The sequence below is a fragment of the Pleurodeles waltl genome, chromosome 8 (assembly GCF_031143425.1).
Source record: "Pleurodeles waltl isolate 20211129_DDA chromosome 8, aPleWal1.hap1.20221129, whole genome shotgun sequence".
NCBI lineage: Eukaryota > Metazoa > Chordata > Amphibia > Caudata > Salamandridae > Pleurodeles > Pleurodeles waltl.
The window spans coordinates 1,402,170,375-1,402,197,055 of NC_090447.1; the positions used below are offsets into that span (position 1 = coordinate 1,402,170,375).

The following is a 26,681-nucleotide window of genomic DNA, read 5'->3' on the forward strand; positions in this document are numbered from 1 at the left end:
TAATAGCTGGCAAGGGAAAAAATCAAGACTGCTGGGCTTCTCATAAAGTGGGTGTCAGTGGTGCTGATGTCCCTCAAAAGCTGCTTGGTCCTGTGCAGTGGGAATCCGGAATGGACTGTCACTGTTGGTGCTTGGTGCAGGGCATCTGGTACTCCGGGGACTGGTGCTGCATGGTTCCAGTGGGTCCTGGTGTCGTCACTCGGTTTGGAGACAGTCCTGGTCTTCCAGAGCACGTGTACCTCCTCCTGGTTGTCTGTGGTGTCGGTCAGGGCCGGGGAGCTGCAAGGCGGTGGACTGGCAACTTGTGAGATGTTAGCAGGCTACCCGAGGCTTTGGTAGTTCTCCAGCTTTGTAGGACAAGTCACTCTGTTGCGATTGTCGAGAGAGATGTGGGCAGGCAGAGTTTCATGTAAAAAAGACATGTCTGTTCCGCTGGATGCCAAGCAGTCCAAAATGCTTGATCCTTCTTGGACCATAATGACATAATGTTTCTGACATGAACCTTCTGTTTGTAGTTCATTCATGCTTGGACCACAGGCTGCTGCTAGAATGTGTTGAAAAGTGGGGGTGTGCATGTAATATGTAGAGTAGTGGAGCTCTATACTCATGCAAAAGTGAATAAGCACTCAACCAGTGATTGGAGGAGATGGTGGGTTCCAACAGTGGTAGTAGAGTGTCTCTGACTTGACAACACTGCATGCCACCGCTGGTTTCTCCCTGAGGTCCTTGGTATGCCACTACATGCTGTTCTTGGCATTGAACATCAGACAACAGCAATGGCCACTTCCATTGTACACTGGTAATACAGCTTTACAACTGCCTAGGACAAAATACCACACTAAGCTTCAAAATTACACTTGAGACATGAAGGAGTGATTTATGCACCAAAATTGCACAAAACATATTTACTGGATGTTGGTGGTCCACTGTGAGAGACCCAGAAATTAGGAGTTATTCCATTGCTGGGGCAGAAATCACAAAATCTGGGTTTCTGCTGACCCAGAGCTATCCTTCCCACATCAAATCATGGGCTTCTGAAAAACAAAAACTGCTATCCATGCTCCATTGAAGGGTCCGCTTATTGTTGCAGCTGAAACACCAAAAGGAATTTACCAAGTGTGCTCCTAACAAAGAAATGCACAAATTTACAAAATCAGATAGCGCAAGTGTCCCGAATACAACCCCAGGTCGTTGCTAATCCTTATTCAACAATGAGAGGCATGGAGGCAGAATGATCAGAGTATAAGGTCAGTAACGTTGGGATAAGTTGAATTTACAAAAAAGCATTTCCCTGTCACATACAGCACCAAGAAAGGGCCTCTGCAAGTACCCCAGTATAGGTTCTCATACAATTACCTTTGAAAATCCATATTGAAAATGGTGAAATCATATATTGAACACGACTGGAGATAATTCAAGGGGTCTGACAGCAAAAACTATCTTAAGTGCCTAAAACTCAACACAGACAAAATAGAAGTGCTGATCTTTAGGAACAACATGTCTCTGTGGAACAACTTCTGGTGGCCTACCGAACTAGGACCAGCACCCACTCTGACTGACCACACTTTCAACCTTGGCATCATCCTGAACAGCAAGCTTACTGTAACAAAAACAGATCAACATGTCTCTTCCAAGGCTTGGTCTGCCTTTTACAGCCTGAGCCAAGCTGCTACCTGTAGGTGTGTCGAGATCTGGGGCTGCAACAATACAGTGGTGGGAGATTTGCTTCCTGGAGAAGCCAGGGGGAGGAAGCGGGTGGGGAGATATGCTGGACTTTAAAGGCAGCAGAACAGATATCCCAGGAAACAGGCCAGCCCCCACTTCTTTGAACCTCTGCTAGATGGCAGTCCCCCCTAATTAGATTAGGAGAGGGGATGGAATAGAAATGTAATTAGATGTTAGCCACAGCTCTGGGTAGATTACACAAACACACACTCTCCATTTTGCTTTTTGTTAGAATAGTGCATTCTGGGTCAAAAATATGCCACACATCTCAGGAAGTTGTCATAGCTGAGGGAGGTAACTTTACCCCCATTGGTTGGAGTTTCCTGGCCTCTTGCCAGCCCAGAATGGAGAATAAATATGGGAGAGCTGCAGGACCTCCTCAGATCACTGCCTGGAACATTAGAAGAAAAAAGACTGCCCTGCTGGACTCTTGGACTGCTCCACAGAAGGCTTGCACTCAATAGGACTGCTCCTGCTTGCACTCTCAAGGCTCCAAATGTAAGGACTGTGCCTGACACAAAGGGAAAGGAGTGGACTCCCTGATCAGCAACAGACACAGAGGAGCTGGAAGAAGTCACCTGGAAGCCGAAAGAGAGGATCAAACCAGCTGACCAGTGGAAACTAGATTTTCTCTGGACTGTGCTAGTGCATTGTGAGAAAGTGAGTCCTAGCCACCAAGAGGTAATCCAGAGTGTCTGAATCCCTGGCCGGAGCTACCGGGTTCCTATTTTCCCCCAAAGGAACACAGAAACAACAAGATTTGAACGTTTGAAAACTTTCTACAAAGTTTTGCTAAAAAACTCCAGGAGGAGACCAGTTAAATGTCAAGCTGGCATTCACGAACTGCAAATCGGCCTGACCATGCTTGCATGTCCCGCTGAAACTCTGGAGCTTCTCACCATCGATGCTGAGAACAAAGATTTTCAGGGGCTCACCGAGGTACCCCACTGCATTAGGCCGTCGTTGTTGAATCCAACTCTGGATCCGAGGAGCTCATGGAATCACTTTTGAGAGAAAAGCTCCAAGAAAAAGACGAAGGAGCATATTTAACAAGCGGTTTGCGCCACCAGGGTGTGACACTTTTTATGATGCACCAGGGGCGCATGCTGCAGGCCCATATCTACAAGGCCACGCAAAACCATTTTGCATGGCTTTTCAGGGCCTCGTAGATATGGAGTAATGTAATGCAGTGAAAGTCCCTGTGTTGCCTTACTGTGTCAAAGAGGCGTTCCATGGGCGTTGTGGTGGGTATTCTCACACAACAACCATGGATTATGATGCATTCCCAGGTTTACAAGGATTTGTAAACCTGGGAATGTGTCAAAAGCCTACGCCTTGGTCGTTTTGGTGGCATTTTATATTATCTATTATAAATTGGTGTTATTGTGTTTTGTCTTTTACTTATTTACTGTTTTGGTGATATTTATTGCGTTACACTTACCTGTCTCCTAGGTCAAGCCTGATTGTTTGTTGCCAAGCTGCCAAGGGTTAAGAAAGGATTAATTTATTGAGACTTGACCGGACCTTATTATTGACTGTGGTATTGCTACTAGCTGAAGGTGCATGTCTCCACCTGATAATAATCCACTTTCCTACACTAAAGTAATGTAAAGTAGTATTGTGACCTACTTTGCAGGGTGCAACCCTTGGGTGGTACTTGGGCTTTCCCATGCAACTACCTATGTGTTTTGATGTAAGTCTCTATCTACTAACTAACATTGATAGGCATAGATTTGTGTCAATAATTACACCTCCTCAAGCAGGCGTAAAGTTGCCGAAAAGATTTCTTCACTCCAAATAGTTCAAACTTTGCATGTGTGCTGCACTGCACACATACAACATGTAGACAGTTTTAATCTATGGCAAATCATATTATTTTGTACTGAAAGCTACTGTTATATTCTTTATTATTATCACAATGTTTGCCTTTCATTCCTCCCATGGTATGTCCCCCTTGGAACCTTCAGGTCACAATGTTCCATGTGGGATGGTTTTGGCAGATGTAACTGTGGGTTAAGGTTGCTGTTTCTTACTTTGGTAATGTTCAACTTTTAGTAACATGGTGTAAACATTCTAGATCACAGCACTGATTTTTGGCTACAATTTGCTTGAACCTGAGGTCTGCAGTCTTGGCCCTTCACCTGTGTGTGCAGCATCTGATTTGAGAGTCTCTTGTTCACACTCAGCTATGCAGCAGTTTTGTACTGGCATTTTCTACCGAAGGTTTAAGGACTTCAATCAGCTAGTTCAGGACTCATTCTATTGTTTCTGGTTTTGCATGAACTTGAATTTACCTTGAAAAACAAAAGGCAAGAGGTGTTTAGCAAAACAGGAATGGTTTGTTTAATTAAACATTATGGCCTGGAGACCAGTTACAAAAACGGAGTCTGAGGGCTATCTCAAAGTACAATTGATCTGCATGGTGTTTTATACATTTCTCCGAGTGCCATTAAACAATAACAACATTCCTTTTAGGGTAAAGAATGTGAGTAGGTGTTTTGGAGTTGTAAACACAGTCCTTGATAGCAAATACAGGTGGGCCTTGACCTTGCGTGGACACAATGAGGGCTTTTGGGTAACGTTTCCACATGTCCAGCCTGAAGGGCGTGTGATCACTGCATTTACTTTGTGTGCTGTGTTCTGATTGGCTGAGTATTCCTAACTACATGTGGCATCTGCCTTTATGGTGTTTTTAGGAACGCACACACCCCTCCGGACACTTGTGCTTAATTGAGGCCAATCTCCTGGGACCTTTGTGGTGTCACTGCACCTATCTGTGGGATTGATCTGAGTTTCCTGTTCACACATTTGTCTGCTGGATGCATGCTGCCCCACCTGTGACCTGTCAATCAGTAACCTCAGGCCAAGGTCCCAGAGCCTGCCTGACCACGTACTCCTGAGTTGGGATTGATGGAGACTTCATAACGGATGAATTCAACAACATTGATGCAATTTTGTTTTTATATGTAAACGTATCATGGTGCACATACATTGACTTTTCCAATATTAACATTCCCCCCCAGCTGAATTTTCAACTACACTACCTAACCCATACTTCATGTCAGTCACATTATTGGAGACTTGTACTATTACTACTTACCTGGTTACTTGCATTCTACCCAATTTGAGGAATGCATTTTTTTTACAGCAGGAAACTCCCACTTGCAGAAAACCACACAAAAACAATAATAATTTGAAAACGGGCAACAATGAAGTGCACAGACTTGTCAGCCACTGGGGAGACAGGTGAACCATTTTGTCAACCACTCTTGCTCAGGGGCACTGCTCTCCTCAGACGTCTCTTTGTAAACGGTGCAATGCTTGGATGGCAAGAGTCAGGTTGCCACTGTCCATTTCATTGCATGGTATAAACTGCCACAGCATGAGGCACCAATATTGGTACACCCCCCCCTTCATTGTGGTCAATAAGTCGAAAACCTATCGATGTTGCATCACTATGAGGTGAATGGCTCTAGGTTCTTCTTTGATCTAATTAAGACCGAGCTCAGTGCTGTTCATCATTTTGAGCATTTCCCACCTGGTTATTTGTAACCAGCAGACGTTCACTTTTGCCTGCCCTGTGAAGAAGGGTATGGACTCTTTCGCTGATATTTGTGCATCAGAGAACAGTCGGAATTCTTCTGGAATGTTCCTGTACTGTGCCAAGGCCCCACCTCACTCCTGCAACAAAAAGGAGAGAACACTGCAGGGGCATCAGGTCGAAAATACACAGGCACCTCAGGGGGACGGGGAATGGGGGGGCACCTCAGCCGGAAGATGGTGTGTGGCTGTATAGTGACGGATTGCTATATGTGTGTCATAATATGGGTAGCAGTATTCCGCTGTGGCGGCGGTATGTTGGCGCAGTCATAATGAGAGCCATTGTCTTGTTTGTCCTTCTTTTGGGTTTTGGTACTGCAAATTTTTAGGTATGGATGAAATGGATGCTTCACATTGGGGGTTTTAACTTACTGTACATTTGGGTTCTGCATTTGTGTGATGCCATTGCTTCCCCAAACAGTTAACCCTTCCTTCCGTGGTTGTGACCCCGGTTCTTGTTGGGCTAGGTTCCCTATCTGTGGTTGCTGTTGCCACATTTTTGTTCAACTACCTGACCCCTGTTGCAGTGGTGCGATGGTGGACTGACTTCCCTGAGACTGAGTGTAAGGTACGTTCGGATTTCTGTGGCTTGGTTTTCTGGATGGAGATTTTGCAGGGACGGGCCCAGGCTCATTGGCCTTTGTTTGTGATATGCCTTGAACCGGCATCTCTCGGCCATGTGACCCATTCTGTGGCAAAAGTAACATTCTATAAGGTCTGGCTGCTACCAACCTCTCTGGTTTCTGTAATTTTAGCTACGTTGAACCCCTCTGGGATATTGCTGTGGAGTTCCCTTCAGAACTGGTGCCATTTGCACATGTGAGGTCAATTGTGCCCCTTCGAGGGCAGTCTTTTTCAATTTGTGTTGGACCAGTTTAGGGGGTCTCTCTGGGCTTGCTCCTGTCTTTTCTTGTCCTTTTATTGTTTCTTGTTGTGATACTGTAATATGTGAACTTGTATTTTTTACCAGGGTTTGGTGTCTTATCCCACTACTCTGTCCAATGCTCTTTGTATTTCGGTGGGCAGGCCCTTCTTGAGAACATTGTAAAATAATATGACCTTAGGCCCGTATCAGTCCATGGCTGTCCTGTCTCTTGTTCCCATCATTCCCTCATCCTATCCAGAAAATCTCCCTAGTTTTTGTAGTTTCTGTCATTAACCCTCCTCCATCAGAGCAGTCAGGAAACATTTCCCTCAGAGCCCTCCACATTTGGTGCCTGTACCAATTGAATGTGGCCTGTCATACTCAGTATTTGTTAGCATGATTGCTGGGATGCAAGCTCAGGTGAATACCGTGTTAGTCTGCTCTCTGATAACATTGCTCAGCAGACTTTGACATTGCCTATTACTAGGTTAATTTCCACGGTGTTCTTCTCAAAGCATGGGATCCATTTCCCCGCCCCACCCAACAATTGTAGCAATTTGGTTCTTAGTTCTTCTTTTTCCATCTGAGCCCATGGGAAAATAGATGGTCCCTGACGTGCCCTTCTGCAGTAACGGGCCTATTCTGCATTTGGATAGCTCCACTGGTTTCTCTCCAACATAGCCTTCTCATCTTCTTAGGCAATCCTGCATGTAGGGCAAGTTCCACTTGGGATTTCCCCCTCCATGCCAGATGCAGTCTTCCACAACAGCCATGTCCTCTGGTTCAAAGGATCCCCTTCTCCAGCCAGGGTCTATCGCACTGGTTTCTTCCCTCTGTCCAGTGGGCTAGCAAGCAACAGAATGGTTGCTTAAAGATCTCACCTTCCTCTCGAGCTACTATCTCTCTTGGGGTTAGTTCGTCTGTCCTCTATGTTTGGTAGGCGCAGCAGACGTCTTTGCCGCAGCTCCCCTCATGTGAATGCAAAGGTGCCATCTTAGTTCTCCTGTGTCTAAGTTTAGTTTGCACCAGGCAACTTTGGTCTCTTATTTCCTGGTCAGCCCCTCTCCTATGCTGATGATCTGGTGAGGCTTGGATCCCAGCCAAAAGCCTCTCATCTACCTCTGCCTTGGACTCTTCCGAGAGCGGTGGTGCTCTGTACCTACCCTTGCTCTCAGGTGGAGGGCGCGCTGCTCTACTTTCCCGTTGTGTTTGCAGGATGCGAGCTCTCTCTTTCTCTCTGTCTCCTTAGTTCCTGCCTTTCCTCTAAATCCCACCTAGGCTGCCTTCTTTGTTCTGAGCTATACACTGTTCTTTTTGTTCAGGACTTGACCTCAAACACGCTTTCTGTTGTTTCTTTGGCTACTTGGGCAAACCCTGTGGTTGCCCCCCTTGGCATTGGATCCAGGAGGACTGAGTCTCCTTTCCTCACTCCGCTACTTGTGTCACTGTCCAGAACTGCTTTCAATCTCCCTGTCACTCAAATGTGCTCATGGGTGGGAGTACATGTTCTTCTTGCTGCTGAGGTTCGGTGGGTTGAATGTGATGGATGGTGTGGGGCGTTGAGCTTTGGGACGATCTAGCGCTAAACTGGCATGGTTCTGGGACTGCCTGGGCTTCTTGGTCTGTAGGTCTGTCAGGGTGTGACCTAACAGGTCATTGTTCGGTAGGGGACCCTCCAGCTCCCTAGACCAGCTGATTGGTATATACTTAAGCGGGAATCGGAGGCATCGAGGAGAGCAACTCCATTCCTGCATATGACAGGGTAGGTGCGGACGTCTTATTTGCTGATTGTGAAATAGGATTATCAGTCTCGGCCTCCTTGGAGATAGCCCATAGGTCTAAAAGAGCTTCTCTCATGTCCTTCTTTTGCCCTACGTATTTGGTCCGTATTGAGTCCTCATGCGTTTGATTATATTAGTGTCAAAGGTTCCCTCCTTTGGCAAGGGAAGCACATGTGCTTTGGTGTGTGTATTTCATTTGTGGCAAAACTTATTACGTTTTTTAGCCTGTGTGGGGAGCCTGGCTTACATGTGTTTTAGTTATACCTCCATGATAAGTTGGGCAGTAATTTATGGGACAGAGCTCAACATTATTTACAGATGCATCAATATGAACATTTCATAAACACAAATAGCAATGCATCTGAAGGGTCACAACCTGGACAAAAGTGCAATTATTAATTCAAACGTCCCGAAATTTTGGCATCAAATAGCAAACTTTACTTTGTTATTAAATATCGATTGTGAGAAATAGCAATATCTTCATATAGAGTATGAGTCATCAACAAAACACAATACTCAAGACAAAACATAGTTGCATTAATTTACCAGCACCACAATATAAAAAAAATACATCAATTTTCAACCATATTGAAGGAAAAAATGACTGAGAAAAAATTATGACTGTCAAAAATGCCTTAGCCCGGTCCTTGTACATGCTATCCTGTGACCAGGGGAAGCTCTGTGTGGTACACGGGACTAAGGGTCTGATTTAAGAAAAGTGGCGCTGCACCCAGTGTAGTGGCACTTTTCTTGCACCCCTTAGCGCCCCCTAATGCCACAATGTGTGTGCCGTATCTAAGATACAGTGCACCATGGCAGTAGTTAGGAAACTAGTGCAAAAAATGTTGATGCTAGTTCAGAGCTTTGCAGGATTAGCATAAAAAATGTTGACGCTAATCCTGCAAACCCCATTGTAAACAATGGTGTGCCTCCTTTTAACGCCTGCTCTGAGCAGGCGTTAAAAGTGCAAAAAAAATGATGCAAATAAATCTCTCTTGGATTTCTTTGCTCCATTTTTTCAGCAACCCAATAGACAATGCCCCCTTTGCATATGGCGCAGGCATAATGTAGCGCAAAGGGTTACAGAGTAAATTTGGCGCAGCGATTTTGCCTCGTTGCGTTGGGCTACATTAGCATACAAAAATGACGCTAATGTGGCACAAGGAAGCGCTAGGGGCTCCTAAATCTGTCCCTAAGTAAGCCTGATAGTCTGTCAATATTGGCTCGAGGACAAACATAATAACAATTTATGCAGAAAAAGGAATAACTCAACATCCATAGCCCTTTTTGGCCAAACACAAGCTACACCTAATTTCCTAGAACCAAATCTTTTTCACTAACGTCCAAATCACTCCCTATATCACATCCAGGGGTCATGCGTACAGTCTGTGTCACGCCAAGCAGTCCAAACCAACAACATCTCTCACTTCTTTCAGATACCAACAATGTTAAGAAAACAATAGCACTGAGAAAACGCTTTTAGACTAAAAAATAAGATTGAGATGCCGGCTCTATATCACACCCAGAGCCCAATCATACCATCTGTGTCATGCCCAGCGGTTCAAGTGGTGAGGTCTCAAACCTGTACCACACCCAAGGGACAAACGTACCATTTGTGTCATGCCCAGTGGCCCAAGTGAAAAAACACCTCTTGCTTATTGAGGTCCTGGCTCTATATCACACCCAGGCCTTATGCGTACCATCTGTGTCACGCCCAGTTGTCCAAGCGATAAGACACCTCTCAAAATTGAGATGCCGGCCCTATATCACACCTAGGGGCTATGCGTACCATATGTGTCACGCCCACTGGTCTAAGCAGGAAAACCTCATTCAAACAACTGTCACCTTTTCTACCATGCTGACTATTAAAAAAGGTGACTTATACTGGTTACGCTTCTTCCTAATTTGCCATAGTCTCTTACCCTTCTGACGGCGGCTTCAGGGCGGACCTCCACCCCACGGATTCAGAAGAATTTACAAACAAATTGAGGGCATGCTCACCTTTCTTGTTGCACAAATGTGAATCCGTCTGGGCAGGGTCCCTTTCCCTGGTCGCATTCAGGTCAGAGGAACCAATCAGCTCCTGGCTGATTCACCAAAACATTTCTCAGATGTGAATTTACCCTGAAAAAACAAAAGACAAGAGGTGCTTAGCAAAACAGGGATGGTTCATTTAATTAAAAATTACAGCTCGGAGAACATTTACAGAAACGGGATGTGAGGACTGTGTCAAAGTACAATTGATCAACACGGTGTCTGTCACTCTCTACACAGCCAGTTGCACTTAAGGATGCTCAACTTCAGCACATCAAGCATCACATTGAGTTTTGCCAACATTTAGGCCCATATTTACAAGTTGCCTGTGCCGCCGGGACCTGCTGTTTGTGATGCACTGGCGTTGCAGGCTGCACACCCTTATCTACAGGGCCATACAAAGCCACTTTGCGTGGCTTTACATGGCCTTGTAGATATGGAGTAAGGCAACACAGCACAAGTCGCTGTGTTAGCCTTACTTTCCTCCACGGAGACATTTTTATGGGTGTTTCGTAGGTGTTCCCATGCAACACCCATGGATTTTGATGCATTCCCAGATTTACAAGGTTTCGTAAACCTGGGAATGTGTCAATAGCCTATCTCTCCCCAGGGGTGGTGAAAGAGTGGCGCAAGGTGGAGAAATAAAATTATTTCTACCTGCTTTTTCCTCTTTCTGTGTGCTGCATTCAGCAGCACACGTAGAAGGAGGAAACCGCCTCCATTGATTATTTTTGTGTCCCTTTCTGCCCATATACAATCATCCCCTCAACACCAACACCTTCACACCATGTGCATCAGCACAGGAGGAGAGGGCAGAAATGCGCTGTATCTTGTAGATACGGCACATTTCTGCCCTTTTCGGGTGACACAGGGCAGTGCCACCCTGTGCCATGGGCCTCGTAAATATGGCCCTTAGTGTATCCCATTGCATATTGAGGAGAGTGTGTTCCGCTGTGGTGGATACTATATGGCTATTATTACTGTTCTGCCAATTTGTTCCATATCTGAATACTGGCTTCCAGAGAGCTAAAGTTAACTTTATCCTCCTTCTAGAGTGTAACCTTTGTACTGTGTAACATTCCTAATTTCCACTGACTTTTTCTGTTTCCATGCATGAACTAACAGCAATCTTTCTTCCCCACCTGCAGGTTGTGCTTACCACTTGTCTCAGACACAATTGTGATAATTTGGTAGACATTTGGAAGTATATTTTAATGCAGTTTTAATCCTTGCAGAAAATCCTACAGAACAAAAGGGATCCCCCACTCCAGTGCATGAGGTGGAAGGAGATGTTTCTGACTTATCTAATTAACTATTGATGACAATAAAATGCCTGTGGAGGGAAGGAAAGGTATTCTGCTTCATTGTCTGGGCTCTGAAGAGCAGAAGGTGCTCTGAAAATGTACAGAACGTTACCTAAAATAGCATGATGTCTTAAATGTGTTACTGCCTACTATTAGTTAAAAAAGGCGATGCAAGAGTGGTAACAGCAAGGATGAAAATACTAATTAATTGAGCATTCCCTAACACCCATCATCAGTATTTTGAGACCAAAATAGCACCGGAATATTGACACGAAAAGAGGTTAAAAATGCACCATTAATACTAGATATGCAGTAATGGTAGTCAAACTGCTACACTGTTGCTATTCATGGTGTTGTCCCCTGGATAATCTTAATACAATAATATTAATGCCAAGCATAGATCTGCATGCAAACAAACAGATTCTAATGTGCTCAGGGGATGCTTGCTACAAAAGAGAAGTCCTTCTTTGCAAATAAAGGTGATGAACGAAACAGTATTTTTTTTATTTTGCAGGCCTTCCTCAGGTCAAGGAACTCGGGCTGGAGGTGTTTCACGCGGAGACCACAATGAAGGATGGCATCGTGGTAACTAATGGTGGTAGAATCCTGGCAGTGACGTCTATTAAGAGTGACTTTATGTCGGCTTCAGATGAAGTCATCAAAGGGCTGCAAACCATAAAGTTCATAGGAGCAGTCTACAGAAAGGACATGGGTTATCAGGCAATAGCGTTCCTCCAACAGTGCAGGTGTGCATTAGAAAGCATCATCGAACATATTGCTTGGATTTTCAGTGTCAATGATATATTGCAAAACCTTTATGTTACTTAGCATAGACACTGCTGATTGACAACCTAATAACCCTTCGGATGTTTCCACATCAGACAGCAAAGGGCATGCAGTTCTGCAGCTAAGGGTACAGTTATGTGACTATCAATATTACATGACTGTAGTTAATGTGATGTTCCTTAACATAAAAGGCCTGATTTGAATATATTTAGGGTAATGTAAAACCTAGTGTTCAACAGCAAACTGCTTAAGTTGACCATTGGTGGGATTATTTTGGTTGACATTTCCAACAACGTAATTGCTGCAGCTGTACCACAACAATGTGGTGGTAATTTCACTGGCACTGATTTCACACGTCATCTTTATCATATTCATGAAGAATCAATGTATTTTAATTTACTTTTCATCTCTAAATCAGATCCAAATATGGCATATGTGAAGCATCTGTGTTTCTTTTATTTTCATTTTTTTCTATATTAGCGCCATACACAATACTGTACAGAATAATACTGATTTTCATGGTACCCTTCTCAACACAGATGTAAATGAAGGTGTTGCCCTGTCTTCCAGTGGATGTGGGATTTCAGGTTATTCGTGGATTTGCAGGATCACAGCTTGATTTTTACATTTCGATTTACATGGGTTTTCCTAAATATCACCTTTAAAATCTTTATTTGATTCAACATTAAGCCTCTGGACTGCAGCTGGAACATGCTTCCTGGCCACTCATCTATTAACATCTGAAAAAATATAATTGGTTTCCCAAACCCAAGATAGGTCTGTTATGGAGTTTGTGCATTAGCCATGAAGTCGTGTATGGTACAGTCCTATGCTTATCCTTAATTTAATGAGTCCCTACTAACCCAATATAGCCCTTCACAACTACTCGTTGTGCAGACTGGCACTACCTAATATCAAAAAAATAGGAGCCGGAAGTCATTTTTTTTTGTTTCCGTGGCCAAAGATTGGAACTGGTTTCATGGTTCTCTGTGCATGATCCCTGACCTGATGTTAAGGGAATGATTGAAGTCATTTTTGTTTAGTGTCCGAGTGTTTTCTGATGGATCTGCACTCGTTGATTGTGTTCATTTACTTCTAGTCATAGGATGCCCATAGGGTTAGCAGAGCACTCTAAAAAACTACTAAACAAACAAAATCCTCTGAACAAAAGTGCCCCACTTTTCAGCATTTAAGTGTTAGCTGGACAAAGAGAGTGTGAGAGGGCATGGTACCAAACTATCGGGACCTAAATCAACAGTCAATGGAACAAGCTTTTTACTTTTAGTAAAATTAATAACTTGATTTCTACAGCAAAATGCCTCTTTTTGTATGGACACCCCGTATTATGGCACTTTCAGAAAGTTGTCATTTTTGTGCCTGAGCCAAATGTCCCTTTCCGCCATTGTTCAGAGTTGCCTGACTGTTAATGCCTCTCCAGTGGTAAGATGTGCTTTACTCCCAGGCAGTGGACAAAGTTCTTGTTTGTGTGGAGATAATTTTCATCCTGAGCAGAATGGCCTGGGGGGCTGTACTTTACCCTGTCACTACAGATGAAGCTCATGCCTAAGCCTGTCTCCCTTTTGTCCTCATAGATAGCCTGTCTCAAAGCTCAATGGGAGGGAGAGCTGCCCTAGAACTGGTTTGAAGTGACCACAAGGGAGGGTTTGCCTATTATCATAGCCACACCTCTGGGTGGGCACAGGAAGCTCTGCAGAGAGGAAGGAAGAACAGTTCTGCTATGTTGGATTTAGGTAGAGAAGGGCACTGTTGAATAGTTTAAGGTAAAGTACTCAGATATTGCTGACAAAGTGGTTAGGATCACCTCTGGGAACATTTAACCCTTTGGGTTGAGAATGGCCAGGGGTTTCCCCCACCCACGGGCTAGCATTGGGCATCAATGTGGCACCCCAGATACCCTCACCAGAACACTTATGGACCCACAGAAGACAGGGGAGGACTGCACCTGCTGTTTTGACCTATGAGGAGACCCTCAAGGGGTGTACCTGCTCCCACATGTACCAAGAACTGAAAAGTGAACTACAAGGGTCAGTTGGCTGACCTCCTGTTAAGCTACAGGAACACAAAAGCTAGAAGGAGCCCAGAGAATCAGTTCCAACTGGTCCTGTTCTTGACCCTGCAGGTGGCTTCTACTGGAAGGATTCCTGACCCCTAAAGCGATCTCCCTGGGTGATCGATGCATCTCGGCTGGAGAAACGACGCAACACGGGCTTGCAGCTGCTGCTAATGACGCAAACCCCATGCAACACGGTTTTCCGACACTGCGACCGGATTTCTCAAGCATCGTCGCTGTGCATCAAAAACCAAAGCAAGCTTGCGTGGATCCAACGTGCCTATCTGGAAATCAATGCATTGTTCTCTTGCAGGAGAGAAAAACGATGCATCATCTACCCGACCGAAGAAGAAAACGATGCAAGGCCTCACTTGCGAGAAAGAAATTGATGCATCGCTGACTTTTTGGACGCACGCTCGCCCGGGCGGATTTATTTTTGATGAAACCAGGAACTTTGTGTAACAACAACATTTCCATAGTTTTCTATGGAGTAGGACTCTTATTCTTTTGAAAATTCATATCTTGACTTGTCTATGTTGGATTTTTGTCCTGTTGGTCTTGTTTGATTTAGATAAATATTGCCTATTGGTCTCCACTTTGTAGTGTTTTTACTGTATTACTGTATGTGAGTTGGTACAAATACTTTACACATTGCCTTTGGGATAAGCCTGACTGCTTGTGCCAAGCTACCAAGGGGGTGAGCAGAGGTTACCTTAAGTATGTATCTCCATTGCCCTGACTAGAGTGAGGGTCCCTGTTTCGACAGAGTGCAAACTGACTGCCAACCAGAGGCTCCATTTCTAACACGATTATACCACCTTTGAGATAGGCTTTCACTGTCTCAGTACTCACTCCTCCTCAGTGATTTGTAATTCTCCCTTTGAGGCCCATCTATTCTGCTCTTTCTACCTGTTGCTAACTTACTACACTTCTCTAGGTTTGGTATATTGTATGAAAATAGATGCACACTTTAAGTTAACTATTGTTTGGTGACATGTCATGCCAAAGTGGCGTCATGCTAAAGGGAGGATTCTCCCTAATATGTCAGATTGTTTCCCGTAAATGTTCCATTTGCATGTTATCAAGGCCCACGACCCCAACAAAGAGAACACCCCCACAGAAGATTAGGATTCTGTGGCACTGAAGGACAGATTTCCTGTATCTCAGTAGTGACACCTAACACGGGCAGGTACTGGACCGCTCCCCTACGCCACAGTCACTCACAGCAGTACTTGTCCCGGTGGTCCAGCCTCACTGTGTGCAGTAGATGCAAACACAAGAGTAGTTTTACATGCAGAGGGCCCCACACCTAGAATTCTCCTGATCATGCCCATCTTCCATTGTCAACTCCAAGACAACTGACTTGGCAGAGCCTCGGAGGCCCTAGATCTCAATTGTAACTGGAAGTGCACCTCCGCATTCACAGACTTTGCACCGAGTTGTGCATGCCTCCACGTCTGCTCTTTAGACTCCACACTTTCCATATCGCCAAGCAACCAGTCGGAATTTCAGTGTCTGGGTCAGTTGTAGCAAAGAAAACAAAACTGGAAAGAACATTGTTTTACGGGCCATCATCACATTTGCAAAAGAGATCGCTGATACCACCTCAAAGACAAGATACTTTTTAGTGGTAATGCCTCTCCTTCCTGAAACCAGGCGACTTCATCATTCAAATTCAGATATTTAAAATTCAGCTGAGAGCTGAAAGGGAGATTGTTTCCCCTCATGGCATCTGCTGAGTCTTGGGTGTTATGCATTTCTGTGTTTGATGAGAATGACTTGGATATGCTGTTAATCCCTTTTTCTCAGAGAAGAGATTTTCATTTCTTGCTAAGCATTATTTCGCACTGAACAGCATCAGTGCAACTTGTATTCAGCGGTATGTGATCAAAGATGATTCACAACAATGGAGGCACTATTTTTGTGGAAGGACAAAGGTCCAGCTTTATTAATGCTTTGTCCTGGGTGTGTGTTTTCTTTTTAATGTAAACCCAGCGAAAAGTGTTCCGCAGGGATTTCCCATCCAGCGCAAATCACAATTTGCATTGGATAGTTTCCCAAAGTAACGCAAAGCGCTGCCTGGGGTTTCCAACCTTTCCTAAAGTAAGAGCTACTTGTGATCATTGAAGACCGGTGTGAACTACTGCCCAATACAAGATTTGATCAATGTTCACAGAGGCCAAATAACTTAAAACACTGTCCCTAGAGTGCCCACCCCTGCTACAGGGAGCACACAGCATTAATGGCACAGGAGCTGGATTGCAAAAGGTTTACATTTGGGTTCCGTATGGATCCTTTTTGTCCGTTTGCTCTTGAGAAAGAGAAAGGGAGAAAGAGTGACAGAGAACATGAGGGTAAAACAGAGAGAAAGGCGGAAGAGAGACACTGGGAAAGGAAGAATAACAGAATTAGAGAAAAAAGGCAAGAAAGAAACAAAAGAAAATAAGAAACACAAAGAGAAAGACAGAAGAAACAAAAAAAAGCAGAGAAGGAAAAAAGAAAAGATAAAAAATGAACAGAAAAAGAGACAAAGGCAGAGTGAGAAATTAAGAAGAAAATAAAAAGGCAGCACCCAAAATAGTAAGTATAAAGAAATAAAGCAAGAAAAATAGAATGTGAAAATAATGGAAAGTAAGGCAAGGAACATGAGGAAAAGAAAGAATAGAAAAAAGAAAATTAAGAAACAGATAGGAGCGATGGAGAAAAGGACAGTAGTTGAGGAGGAAAGGAGAAAAGGAGAGGAAAAGGTACAATAAATAAATACAACAGAAAAAGAGATTCGAGAAAGAATAACACAGGAATGATGAAGACAGAGAAAGAAGATAAGACTGAGCGAAAGGAGGGACAAAAGGAAGGAAAATGAGAAAACAGCAGAGAAAAACATAAGAAGAGAAAGACTGAAGTAGGGCAAAAGAAAGGAAGTACAGAAGAAGGAGTGAAATCAAGAAAGAGGGGAGGAAAGAACAATAACTAGTGATGAAGAAAGAATTACAGAGAAAAAGAAAGAAGCATGGAAAAAAGGGGAGAGACAAATAGAAGGAAAAAGTAGAAGAAAGAAAAAGTAAGGAAAAATCAAAGAAGGAGAAGTGGAGGAAAGGGAGAATGTTAGAGCTAAAAATGAGAAAAAGAACAGAGTAGAAACAAATATAAACAGTGAAAGAAAAACAAAAAGAAAAAATTGAAAAATAATGAACAATAAAGATGGGGCAAAGAAAGAAAGAAGTAGGGAAAGAATGAAGTAGTGTAAAAGACAGGAAGAGAAAGAGAAAAAAGGAGAAAAAGATGAGATAAAAGAAATTGAAAAATGAGAGAAAGACATGAAAGCAAGAAAAAAGGAAGAGAAAGAAAGAGATGCAAGTAAGAAGGGATAAAAAAAGTGATCCACCTGTTGGAGGCTCCTGCACTGTTTTGCGTTAATTTGCTCCAAGGGCAAACCCTTGAAGTGCCGGCCCCGGGGGAGAGGAAAACAGGCCATATCTTAGTAAATATGTTGCTGTTCTGGTCTCTCTCTTGCAACACAGTACAGCAACTTTAGCTGCTGATTTACATTGTATGAATTTTTCGTAAATCTGAGCCAAAGTGTAATGCTTTTTATTTCTTCCTGTCCTGGTCCCGCGCTTGTAAAACTCATGCAAAAAATTCCCCCTGTTTGTGTTAATGCACCATAGTGCCAGATCCCATTACCCAGCAATCATCTGCCTTCATGAAAATTCAAAATGATCAGGTGTTAGACGATGATACTGATGATGTTAATGAATATAATAATATGAAGAGTGGGGGATGTCTGCTTGGATTTGGGACAGATGATCAGAAACTTGGGCAGAGTGGCCGCATTTGTTGTTGGACAATAGGGACCTTAATGGATAGTGTCCTAGTAATTAATTAAGTGGGACATGTGGGTCCCGAGGCTAATGTGAATGAGATATTTGGGAGGAGATAAATATTTCTTAGTCCTGAAGAAGGTGCCGTTTACATGTTGGTGCCACCGAAACACGTTGACGGAATTTGAAAGCACGATCTACAGTACATGGATTATATGTATATGTTATTGAATGTACTCGTAGAGATCCAGTGACATAAAAAGTAGGAGTGCATCTCTTATAAAAGACAAATTGGATTTGTTTTGGGAAATTCTCCCTTTTGTTTTGTACATGTTATGTTGGTGTATCTGTGCTTTTATGCATATGAAATTTTTAATTTATCAATTTTAATAGAATATTCTTAAAGCTTTGTATATTTTTTCACACCCCTGTGGTGTTGGGTTAGGATGTGTTGTTGTCATTGATGAATGAGTGATTGCTCTGAAAAGTATTTTTTTTACCGGGGGAAACGTTTGTGGTTCTTAGTTCTTGAATTTTTGTTCATCTGTTTTGGCTCAGAGTTCTGTGCGGTGAATTCAAAATGATAATGTGGTTAAAGGACACAATCACCTATACTACATAGAGAGGGGTTTTCCACCTGTGCAAAGATGGTTATAAATCAGTATTAAGATTTAACAAGATTTATCTTTCTTACATTTTAGAGGCCTGAAACGCAATGACAGTGGTGAATGCGCTGGTTCCAGTATCCCATTGATATGCGCAGTAAAACCATTGGCTACTGGTCTGCCGAAACCAGGTGAGAAATAGCATGAAGTGGGAATAAACACATATGTTTTGTGTATTCACATTTGGCTGCCTGCATCCAAACATACAGTGGGGAATCGTATTTTCTTCTTTTTCATGGTGTACCTTGATGATGTCTAACCTTCTTCTGCTTCAGAGAAATCGAGTCCTTAATCTTCAAGTAAGATGGACGTATGATTTCTTCATTATGCTGTTCCTTGGCCATCTTGCTCTCCACCTCCCTTCCTATGATCATTCTCTATCAACTTTATGCCCTCTCTGCTTCATCTGTTCTCTTGCAGCATTTTCAGTTTTGGTAGCCCCGTTTCCACTATTCCCTTTTGTTCCAGGCCTTGTATTGCATTGTGCTGCTGCTCCTCTTCCCCCCTGTGTTGTTTTTACACCTCCCTTTGCACTGCCCCTTCAAATGTCCACCTTCCCCTCGTCTAACCTCCAACTCTTCATTTCTCCTGACACTATTGTAAAATGACCCTCTGCTTTGTAGCTAGGCTTGTGCTACTAAACCCACAAACATAATGTATTAGCAAAAACAGTAACCAGCAGATAGAAATAAAAGTAGAATGTGTTTTACTGACAACAAATTGAAGAATTCATTAAAGATAACACCATAAAACCTATGGGTAAGTCATGGTGCACAACCCTAGGGTGAGAGGAAAGAGGACAAGAAAGAGAAGAGGGTAGGGACGGATAAAGGAGTAAGGCAAACACATACGAAATGTGGGATTGTGGTTAATTAAGTGTGAGACAGGGTAAGAAGAGGGTAAAGTAGGGAGGTCAGGAGAGCTGCATGGGACCTTTATATGACATGTAAGAACCATGTCTAAGTTACTTAACCTTATAACAAAGTCCTACAAGAGAATTTGCAGGACTGCAATGTATGGGGTTTCCTCAAGTAAATACTTCTCGGACAGTGAAGTCTTTAAGATGGGAAGATGGGAAATGGCAGGTGAATGTTGAGATTGGTCCCATTTACCTCGATAACTACATTTGGAGTGAAAAGTAAAGTGGCTTGGAAAGTAAACCCAGTCAGATGAATGGAAGGATGCAGCTGTTCAGAGAATGGAAGTGCTCTGCTTTAGAAGAGCTGCTGTGTAACCAGGGGTGGTTTTTGCCTGACAGCTAGTCTCCCAGACATGAGGTAACATCACCTGGAGCCTGCTCAACTTGCTAGAGAACATTGTGAGTCTGCCTAGTGCCAAGAAGCCTGTCTGTCTGCTCAGAGAGACAATGTGCATGGAAGTGTGCCAGGTACCAACCTAAATTGAGAAAGGTTGCCCCAAGCCTCGGTGCATGGTTCATCTGGAAAAATATTGAAGCAATATTAACTTTCATTATCAGTGTGCTGAGTGGTATCTCCGCAGTGACTTGGGAGCCTGTGGTCTTCTACCGACATGCTGTGTATCCAGATGTTGCAGCCGAGGACCTTCTCCGCACCTCGGAAGGGACAACTCTGACACAACCTGAGAGATTGTTGAAGGACTATGCGATGTGACTGGAAAGAGTGCGGGACGACACCCACAATCACTCGGGCAGGTAACATAAGACTTTCAAAGAGATTATGGGGGTCATTCTGACCCTGGAAGCACCGCCAACAGGCTGGCGGTGCTTCCTGGCCAATTCTGACGCCGCGGTCAGAAAAGGGAAACCGGCGGTTTCCCGCCGGTTTTCCCCTGGCCAAAGGAATCCTCCATGGCGGCGCTGAAAGCAGCGCCGCCATGGGGATTCCGACACCCTTCCCGCCAGCCTGTTCCTGGCGGTTTACACCGCCAGGAAGAGGCTGGCGGGAACGGGTGTCGTGGGGCCCCTGGGGGCCCCTGAACTGCCCATGCCACTGGCATGGGCAGTGCAGGGGCCCCCTAACAGGGCCCCAGCAAGATTTTCAGTGTCTGCTTGGCAGACACTGAAAATCGCGACGGGTGCCACTGCACCCGTCGCACCTCAGCAAATCCGCCGGCTCCATTCGGAGCCGGCTTCATCTTTGCTGGGGCTTTCCCGCTGGGCCGGCGGGCGATCTTTTGCAGATCGCCCGCCGGCCCAGCAGTCGGAGTCGGAATGCCCCCCGCGGTCATCTGACCGCGGGGCGGTGTTTGGGCGGTTTGGGAATGACCCCCAATATCTTGCCCTAGAACTGTATAAATAAACACAGTCAGTTGGCCACCCAATATTTCGGCATGATAAGAGACTGAAGATCCACCGCATTGGGGCACCCATCAAACAGCCATGATAATGTACTCGCACCTGGGCCAGTTAGAGCCTGAAACTTCTCATAAGGAAATGTGTTACAAAGACAAGCGGGGACTACGGCCGCAGCAGGATGGCACTGTAGGAAAGTACCATCTTGCCTGGCATGTTACCCCCATTTTTCACTGTATATATGTTGTTTTAGTTGTATGTGTCACTGGGACCCTGGTAACCCAGGGCCCCAGTGCTCATAAGTGTGCCTGAATGTGTTACCTGTGTAGTGACTAACTGTCTCACTGAGGCTCTGCTAATCAGAACCTCAGTGGTTATGCTCTCTCATTTCTTTCCAAATTGTCACTAACAGGCTAGTGACCATTTTACCAATTTACATTGGCTTCCTGGAACACCCTTATAAATCCCTAGTATATGGTACTAAGGTACCCAGGGTATTGGGGTTCCAGGAGATCCCTATGGGCTGCAGCATTTCTTTTGCCACCCATAGGGAGCTCTGACAATTCTTACACAGGCCTGCCACTGCAGCCTGAGTGAAATAACGTCCACGTTATTTCACAGCCATTTTACACTGCACTTAAGTAACTTATAAGTCACCTATATGTCTAACCTTTACCTGGTAAAGGTTAGGTGCAAAGTTACTTAGTGTGAGGGCACCCTGGCACTAGCCAAGGTGCCCCCACATTGTTCAGAGCCAATTCCCTGAACTTTGTGAGTGCGGGGACACCATTACACGCGTGCACTACATATAGGTCACTACCTATATGTAGCTTCACAATGGTAACTCCGAATATGGCCATGTAACATGTCTATGATCATGGAATTGCCCCCTCTATGCCATCCTGGCATAGTTGGCACAATCCCATGATCCCAGTGGTCTGTAGCACAGACCCTGGTACTGCCAAACTCCCCTTCCTGGGGTTTCACTACAGCTGCTGCTGCTGCCAACCCCTCAGACAGGCATCTGCCCTCCTGGGGTCCAGCCAGGCCTAGCCCAGGATGGCAGAACAAAGAACTTCCTCTGAGAGAGGGTGTGACACCCTCTCCCTTTGGAAAATGGTGTGAAGGCAGGGGAGGAGTAGCCTCCCCCAGCCTCTGGAAATGCTTTGTTGGGCACAGATGTGCCCAATTCTGCATAAGCCAGTCTACACCGGTTCAGGGGACCCCTTAGCCCTGCTCTGGCGCGAAACTGGACAAAGGAAAGGGGAGTGACCACTCCCCTGACCTGCACCTCCCCTGGGAGGTGTCCAGAGCTCCTCCAGTGTGCTCCAGACCTCTGCCATCTTGGAAACAGAGGTGCTGCTGGCACACTGGACTGCTCTGAGTGGCCAGTGCCACCAGGTGACGTCAGAGACTCCTTGTGATAGGCTCCTTCAGGTGTTGCTAGCCTATCCTCTCTCCTAGGTAGCCAAACCCTCTTTTCTGGCTATTTAGGGTCTCTGTCTCTGGGGAAACTTTAGATAACGAATGCAAGAGCTCATCCGAGTTCCTCTGCATCTCTCTCTTCACCTTCTGCCAAGGAATGGACTGCTGACCGCGCTGGAAGCCTGCAACACTGCAACAAAGTAGCAAAGACGACTACTGCAACTCTGTAACGCTGATCCTGCCGCCTTCTCGACTGTTTTCCTGGTGGTGCATGCTGTGGGGGTAGTCTGCCTCCTCTCTGCACTAGAAGCTCCGAAGAAATCTCCTGTGGGTCGACGGAATCTTCCCCCTGCAACCGCAGGCACCAAAAAGCTGCATTACCGGTCCCTTGGGTCTCCTCTCAGCACGACGAGCGAGGTCCCTCGAATCCAGCAACTCTGTCCAAGTGGCCCCCACAGTCCAGTGACTCTTCAGTCCAAGTTTGGTGGAGGTAAGTCCTTGCCTCACCTCGCTAGACTGCATTGCTGGGAACCGCGACTTTTGCAGCTACTCCGGCCTCCGTGCACTTCCGGCGGAAATCCTTTGTGCACAGTCCAGCCTGGGTCCACAGCAATCTAACCTGCATTGCACGACCTCCTAAGTTGTTCTCCGGCGACGTGGGACTTCTTTGTGCGACTTCGGGTGAGCACCGTTTCACGCATCCTCATAGTGCCTGTTTCTGGCACTTCTCCGGGTGCTACCTGCTGCTGAGAGAGCTCCTTGTCTTGCTCGACGTCTCCTCTCTCTCCTGGTCCAATTTGCGACCTCCTGGTCCCTCCAGGGCCACAGCAGCGTCCAAAAACGCTAACCGCATGATTTGCAGCTAGCAAGGCTTGTTGGCGTTCTTTCGGCGGGAAAACACTTCTGCACGACTCTCCACGGCGAGAGGGATCCGTCCACCAAAGGGGAAGTCTCTAGCCCTTTTCGTTCCTGCAGAAACCTCAGCTTCTTCTGTCCAGTAGAAGCTTCTTTGCACCCGCAGCTGGCATTTCCTGGGCATCTGCCCATCTCCGACTTGCTTGTGACTTTTGGACTTGGTCCCCTTGTTCCACAGGTACCCTAGATTGGAAATCCACAGTTGTTGCATTGTTGGTTTGTGTCTTTCCTGCATTATTCCTCTAGCACGACTTCTTTGTCCTTAGGGGAACTTTAGTGCACTTTGCACTCACTTTTCAGGGTCTTGGGGAGGGCTATTTTTCTAACTCTCACTATTTTCTAATAGTCCCAGCGACCCTCTACAAGGTCACATAAGTTTGGGGTCCATTCGTGGTTCGCATTCCACTTTTGGAGTATATGGTTTGTGTTGCCCCTATCCCTATGTTTCCCCATTGCATCCTATTGTAACTATACATTGTTTGCACTGTTTTCTAAGACTATACTGCATATTTTTGCTATTGTGTATATATATCTTGTGTATATTTCCTATCCTCTCACTGAGGGTACACTCTAAGATACTTTGGCATATTGTCATAAAAATAAAGTACCTTTATTTTTAGTATAACTGTGTATTGTGTTTTCTTATGATATTGTGCATATGACACTAAGTGGTACTGTAGTAGCTTCACACGTCTCCTAGTTCAGCCTAAGCTGCTCTGCTAAGCTACCATTATCTATCAGCCTAAGCTGCTAGACACCCTATACACTAATAAGGGATAACTGGGCCTGGTGCAAGGTGCAAGTACCCCTAGGTACTCACTACAAGCCAGTCCAGCCTCCTACAGGCACCACCTCTAATCAGATCATTGGTCACACAACATTCCAATTTGAAGAAACCCTTAACTGGGTCCCATTACTTTGTGTAGCATTACATTTTGTAATGTTATAAAAATACTTTTTTTTTACAAGACAAGTACTGGGCTGGACAGCATCTTATTGTGTTTGTTAAACAATTCTAGCAATATAGTGAGTACGTTCAAATAGATAGGTTTCTTGGCCCTGAACCAGGTATGATTATTTGTCAAAAAGGAATGATTTAAAAGTCTTTCTGAAGTTCAGGTAATGATGCTGTTTGCAGCGATATGATGTGTGAATTCTAGCTTTTGACTGCAGCCACAGACAAGGTTCTAACTCAGTATTTCAAGGACCGATTTGTATGCTCTCGGAGGAAAATTGTTGATTAGATCTGACATTTTGTAGTATGGCAAGGCACCAAAATGTCTTTGTCGATAAAACAGATTTGAAGATAGAATGGTGCACATGGCCTTGAACGTCACACGTGAGTGTATTGGGAGCCAGTAGAGACACTTCCTGGCCATTGATATACTGAGTAAAAAAAAAAAAGAAACAACAAGGCAACCGTTTTTCTCTTTTTGTGCACCCAGGATATGGAACAACATTGCCGTTTCCATTCATTTCTCCTTCATGACTGCCCCACCCATCTCCAATTTTAAAAAGAGCTGAAACCACGCTTCTTGGTAAACACCACGGGCCTCATTATGACTTTGGCAGTCCTAGAGTGGACTGCCAAAGCTGTGGGGAGGACGTCACTGTCATAACGGAGGTGTCCCCTCCCAAGCGTATAACAGTGTTCCCCCCGGGCTGACCGGTGGGAACATTGTATTATGCATTCCCGCTGCCCTGACCGGCGGGAACAGTGCTACGATATTGGCCTCGGTTCAATTAAGGGAGTTGATCCCAAAACCCTAACACTACAGCACCATCGCAAGCAAAGCAGACAGTGCACATTGCGATAGTGCTGGGCAGAGGGGCCCCTGCACTGCCTATGCCATGGGCAGTGTAGGCCCGGCTGTGGCCCCAAGGCCTGGTTTTCCACCAGCCTTTCCATGGTGGGGTCCCAGCCATGGAAAGGCTGGTGGAAAGCTGAGTTGTAATCAGCGAGGCAGTACTGAGTTTAGCACCGCCCTGGCTGGTTACAAGTCTGACAGCCATCACACCATCGGGAACCATGTTCCAGGTGTGGACACGGTCCCCTGGCAGGCCAGGGTTGTAATGGTGCAGTCGGACCTCCACAGTTGTGGCGGTCCGACCATCACTACAAGGCAGGCGGTCCTTGGACTGCCAACCTCGTAATCAGGCCTTACATCAGACAAAGTGACAGTCGCCCTCAAATTTCAGAACGTAGCTATCCTCCAATCACTCATTGGCTGTATCTTTGAATTTGATCCTGTACAGTGCTTTGCTGGCTTTCGGCTGTTTTTGCACTATCTAAGCACTACATGTATGCCACAAACTACTGAAAAAGCACTATAAGCTAGAAGTTTGGCCAGGTGCCCCGTTCCCTCGTATTTGTCACAGGACTAAAAGGTTACTACTTACTCCATTTCACTTCTTTCTGGCCTGTAGTATGGGAAGGCACACTGTCTGATGGAGCTAAGGGAGAGCAGCCATCTTAGCAGTCCATAACCAGTTCTACCATTTTTTCAATATGCATACAAACATAATAAGTAGTGATTGCTGTTCTCCAGAAGCCTTTGAGAATCTCCAGAGATTTCTTTTTTAGGATTTATGCTCAGAACAAGGTGCTCTTTTTCATCATTCTTTCCTCATCTAATCACCTGTTAAAATATATGTGTACATTTATCTATTTTATCCAAGAAATGTCGTAGAACAGTGTTTGGTAAGATTATTCATTATTTTGTCCCACTTGCAGGTTACCACTTGGGTCACATAAGATGTTCTGGAGTGTTTGACTTGAAAACCACTGGATACAGCGACCCTATATTAATATCCAAAGCTAATAGTGTTGGAGCCAAGTTAGAGGTAACCAATTGCTTTATACCAGGAACATAAATTATAATAATTATTTGCAGACGTAATTCCCTAAATTGTGCATGGATATCCAAGCATGATGATTGAATTCCTGCCTCATTTATACCTTTTTCTACACCTACGGCCTTTCTTGAAGTTAAGGGATTTAATTGCTATCACGATAACGAAGTTTCAAAAATTTACTTAAAGTGGAAGGTGTGCAAAGGGAGAGCTTGTTCTGTTTCACGTTTAATAGCATTGGCTTGGCAAATGAAACATATTTCAAAACCTCTTAAAATATTCATAAAGATAAGGAAAGTTATCTCAGTCTTAACCATGTGGCATAGGGGATTATCAGTCACAGAGCAGGATAATATATCCTAATAGCCCGTTGCCAAGGGCTTTATTGGTTGTTAAAGGCCCGGAACGCAAGTTACAGGCCCAAGCCACAGGTGAGGGCCTATAAAGAGGGATAGGGCCTTTAACAACCGGTATAGCCAGAGGCACAAGGGCTAAATCTATTAGAACATTCCCCCTACTAAGGGTAGAATGTTCAAAATTAAAAAGGGAGAAACAAAAAGATAA

At 44.8% G+C, this 26,681-nt stretch overlaps 1 protein-coding gene across 1 annotated transcript in view; it reads left to right on the forward strand.

The window, feature by feature from the left end:
* Positions 1-26,681, forward strand: part of LOC138249601 (trifunctional purine biosynthetic protein adenosine-3-like) — a 249,449-nt gene that overhangs the window by 64,473 nt on the left and 158,295 nt on the right. Inside the window, exons 11-13 of the mRNA XM_069203543.1 lie at positions 11,824-12,055; positions 18,689-18,783; positions 25,999-26,108. Coding sequence (XP_069059644.1) covers positions 11,824-12,055; positions 18,689-18,783; positions 25,999-26,108 — 437 coding nt within the window. The remainder of the gene's footprint in view (positions 1-11,823; positions 12,056-18,688; positions 18,784-25,998; positions 26,109-26,681) is intronic.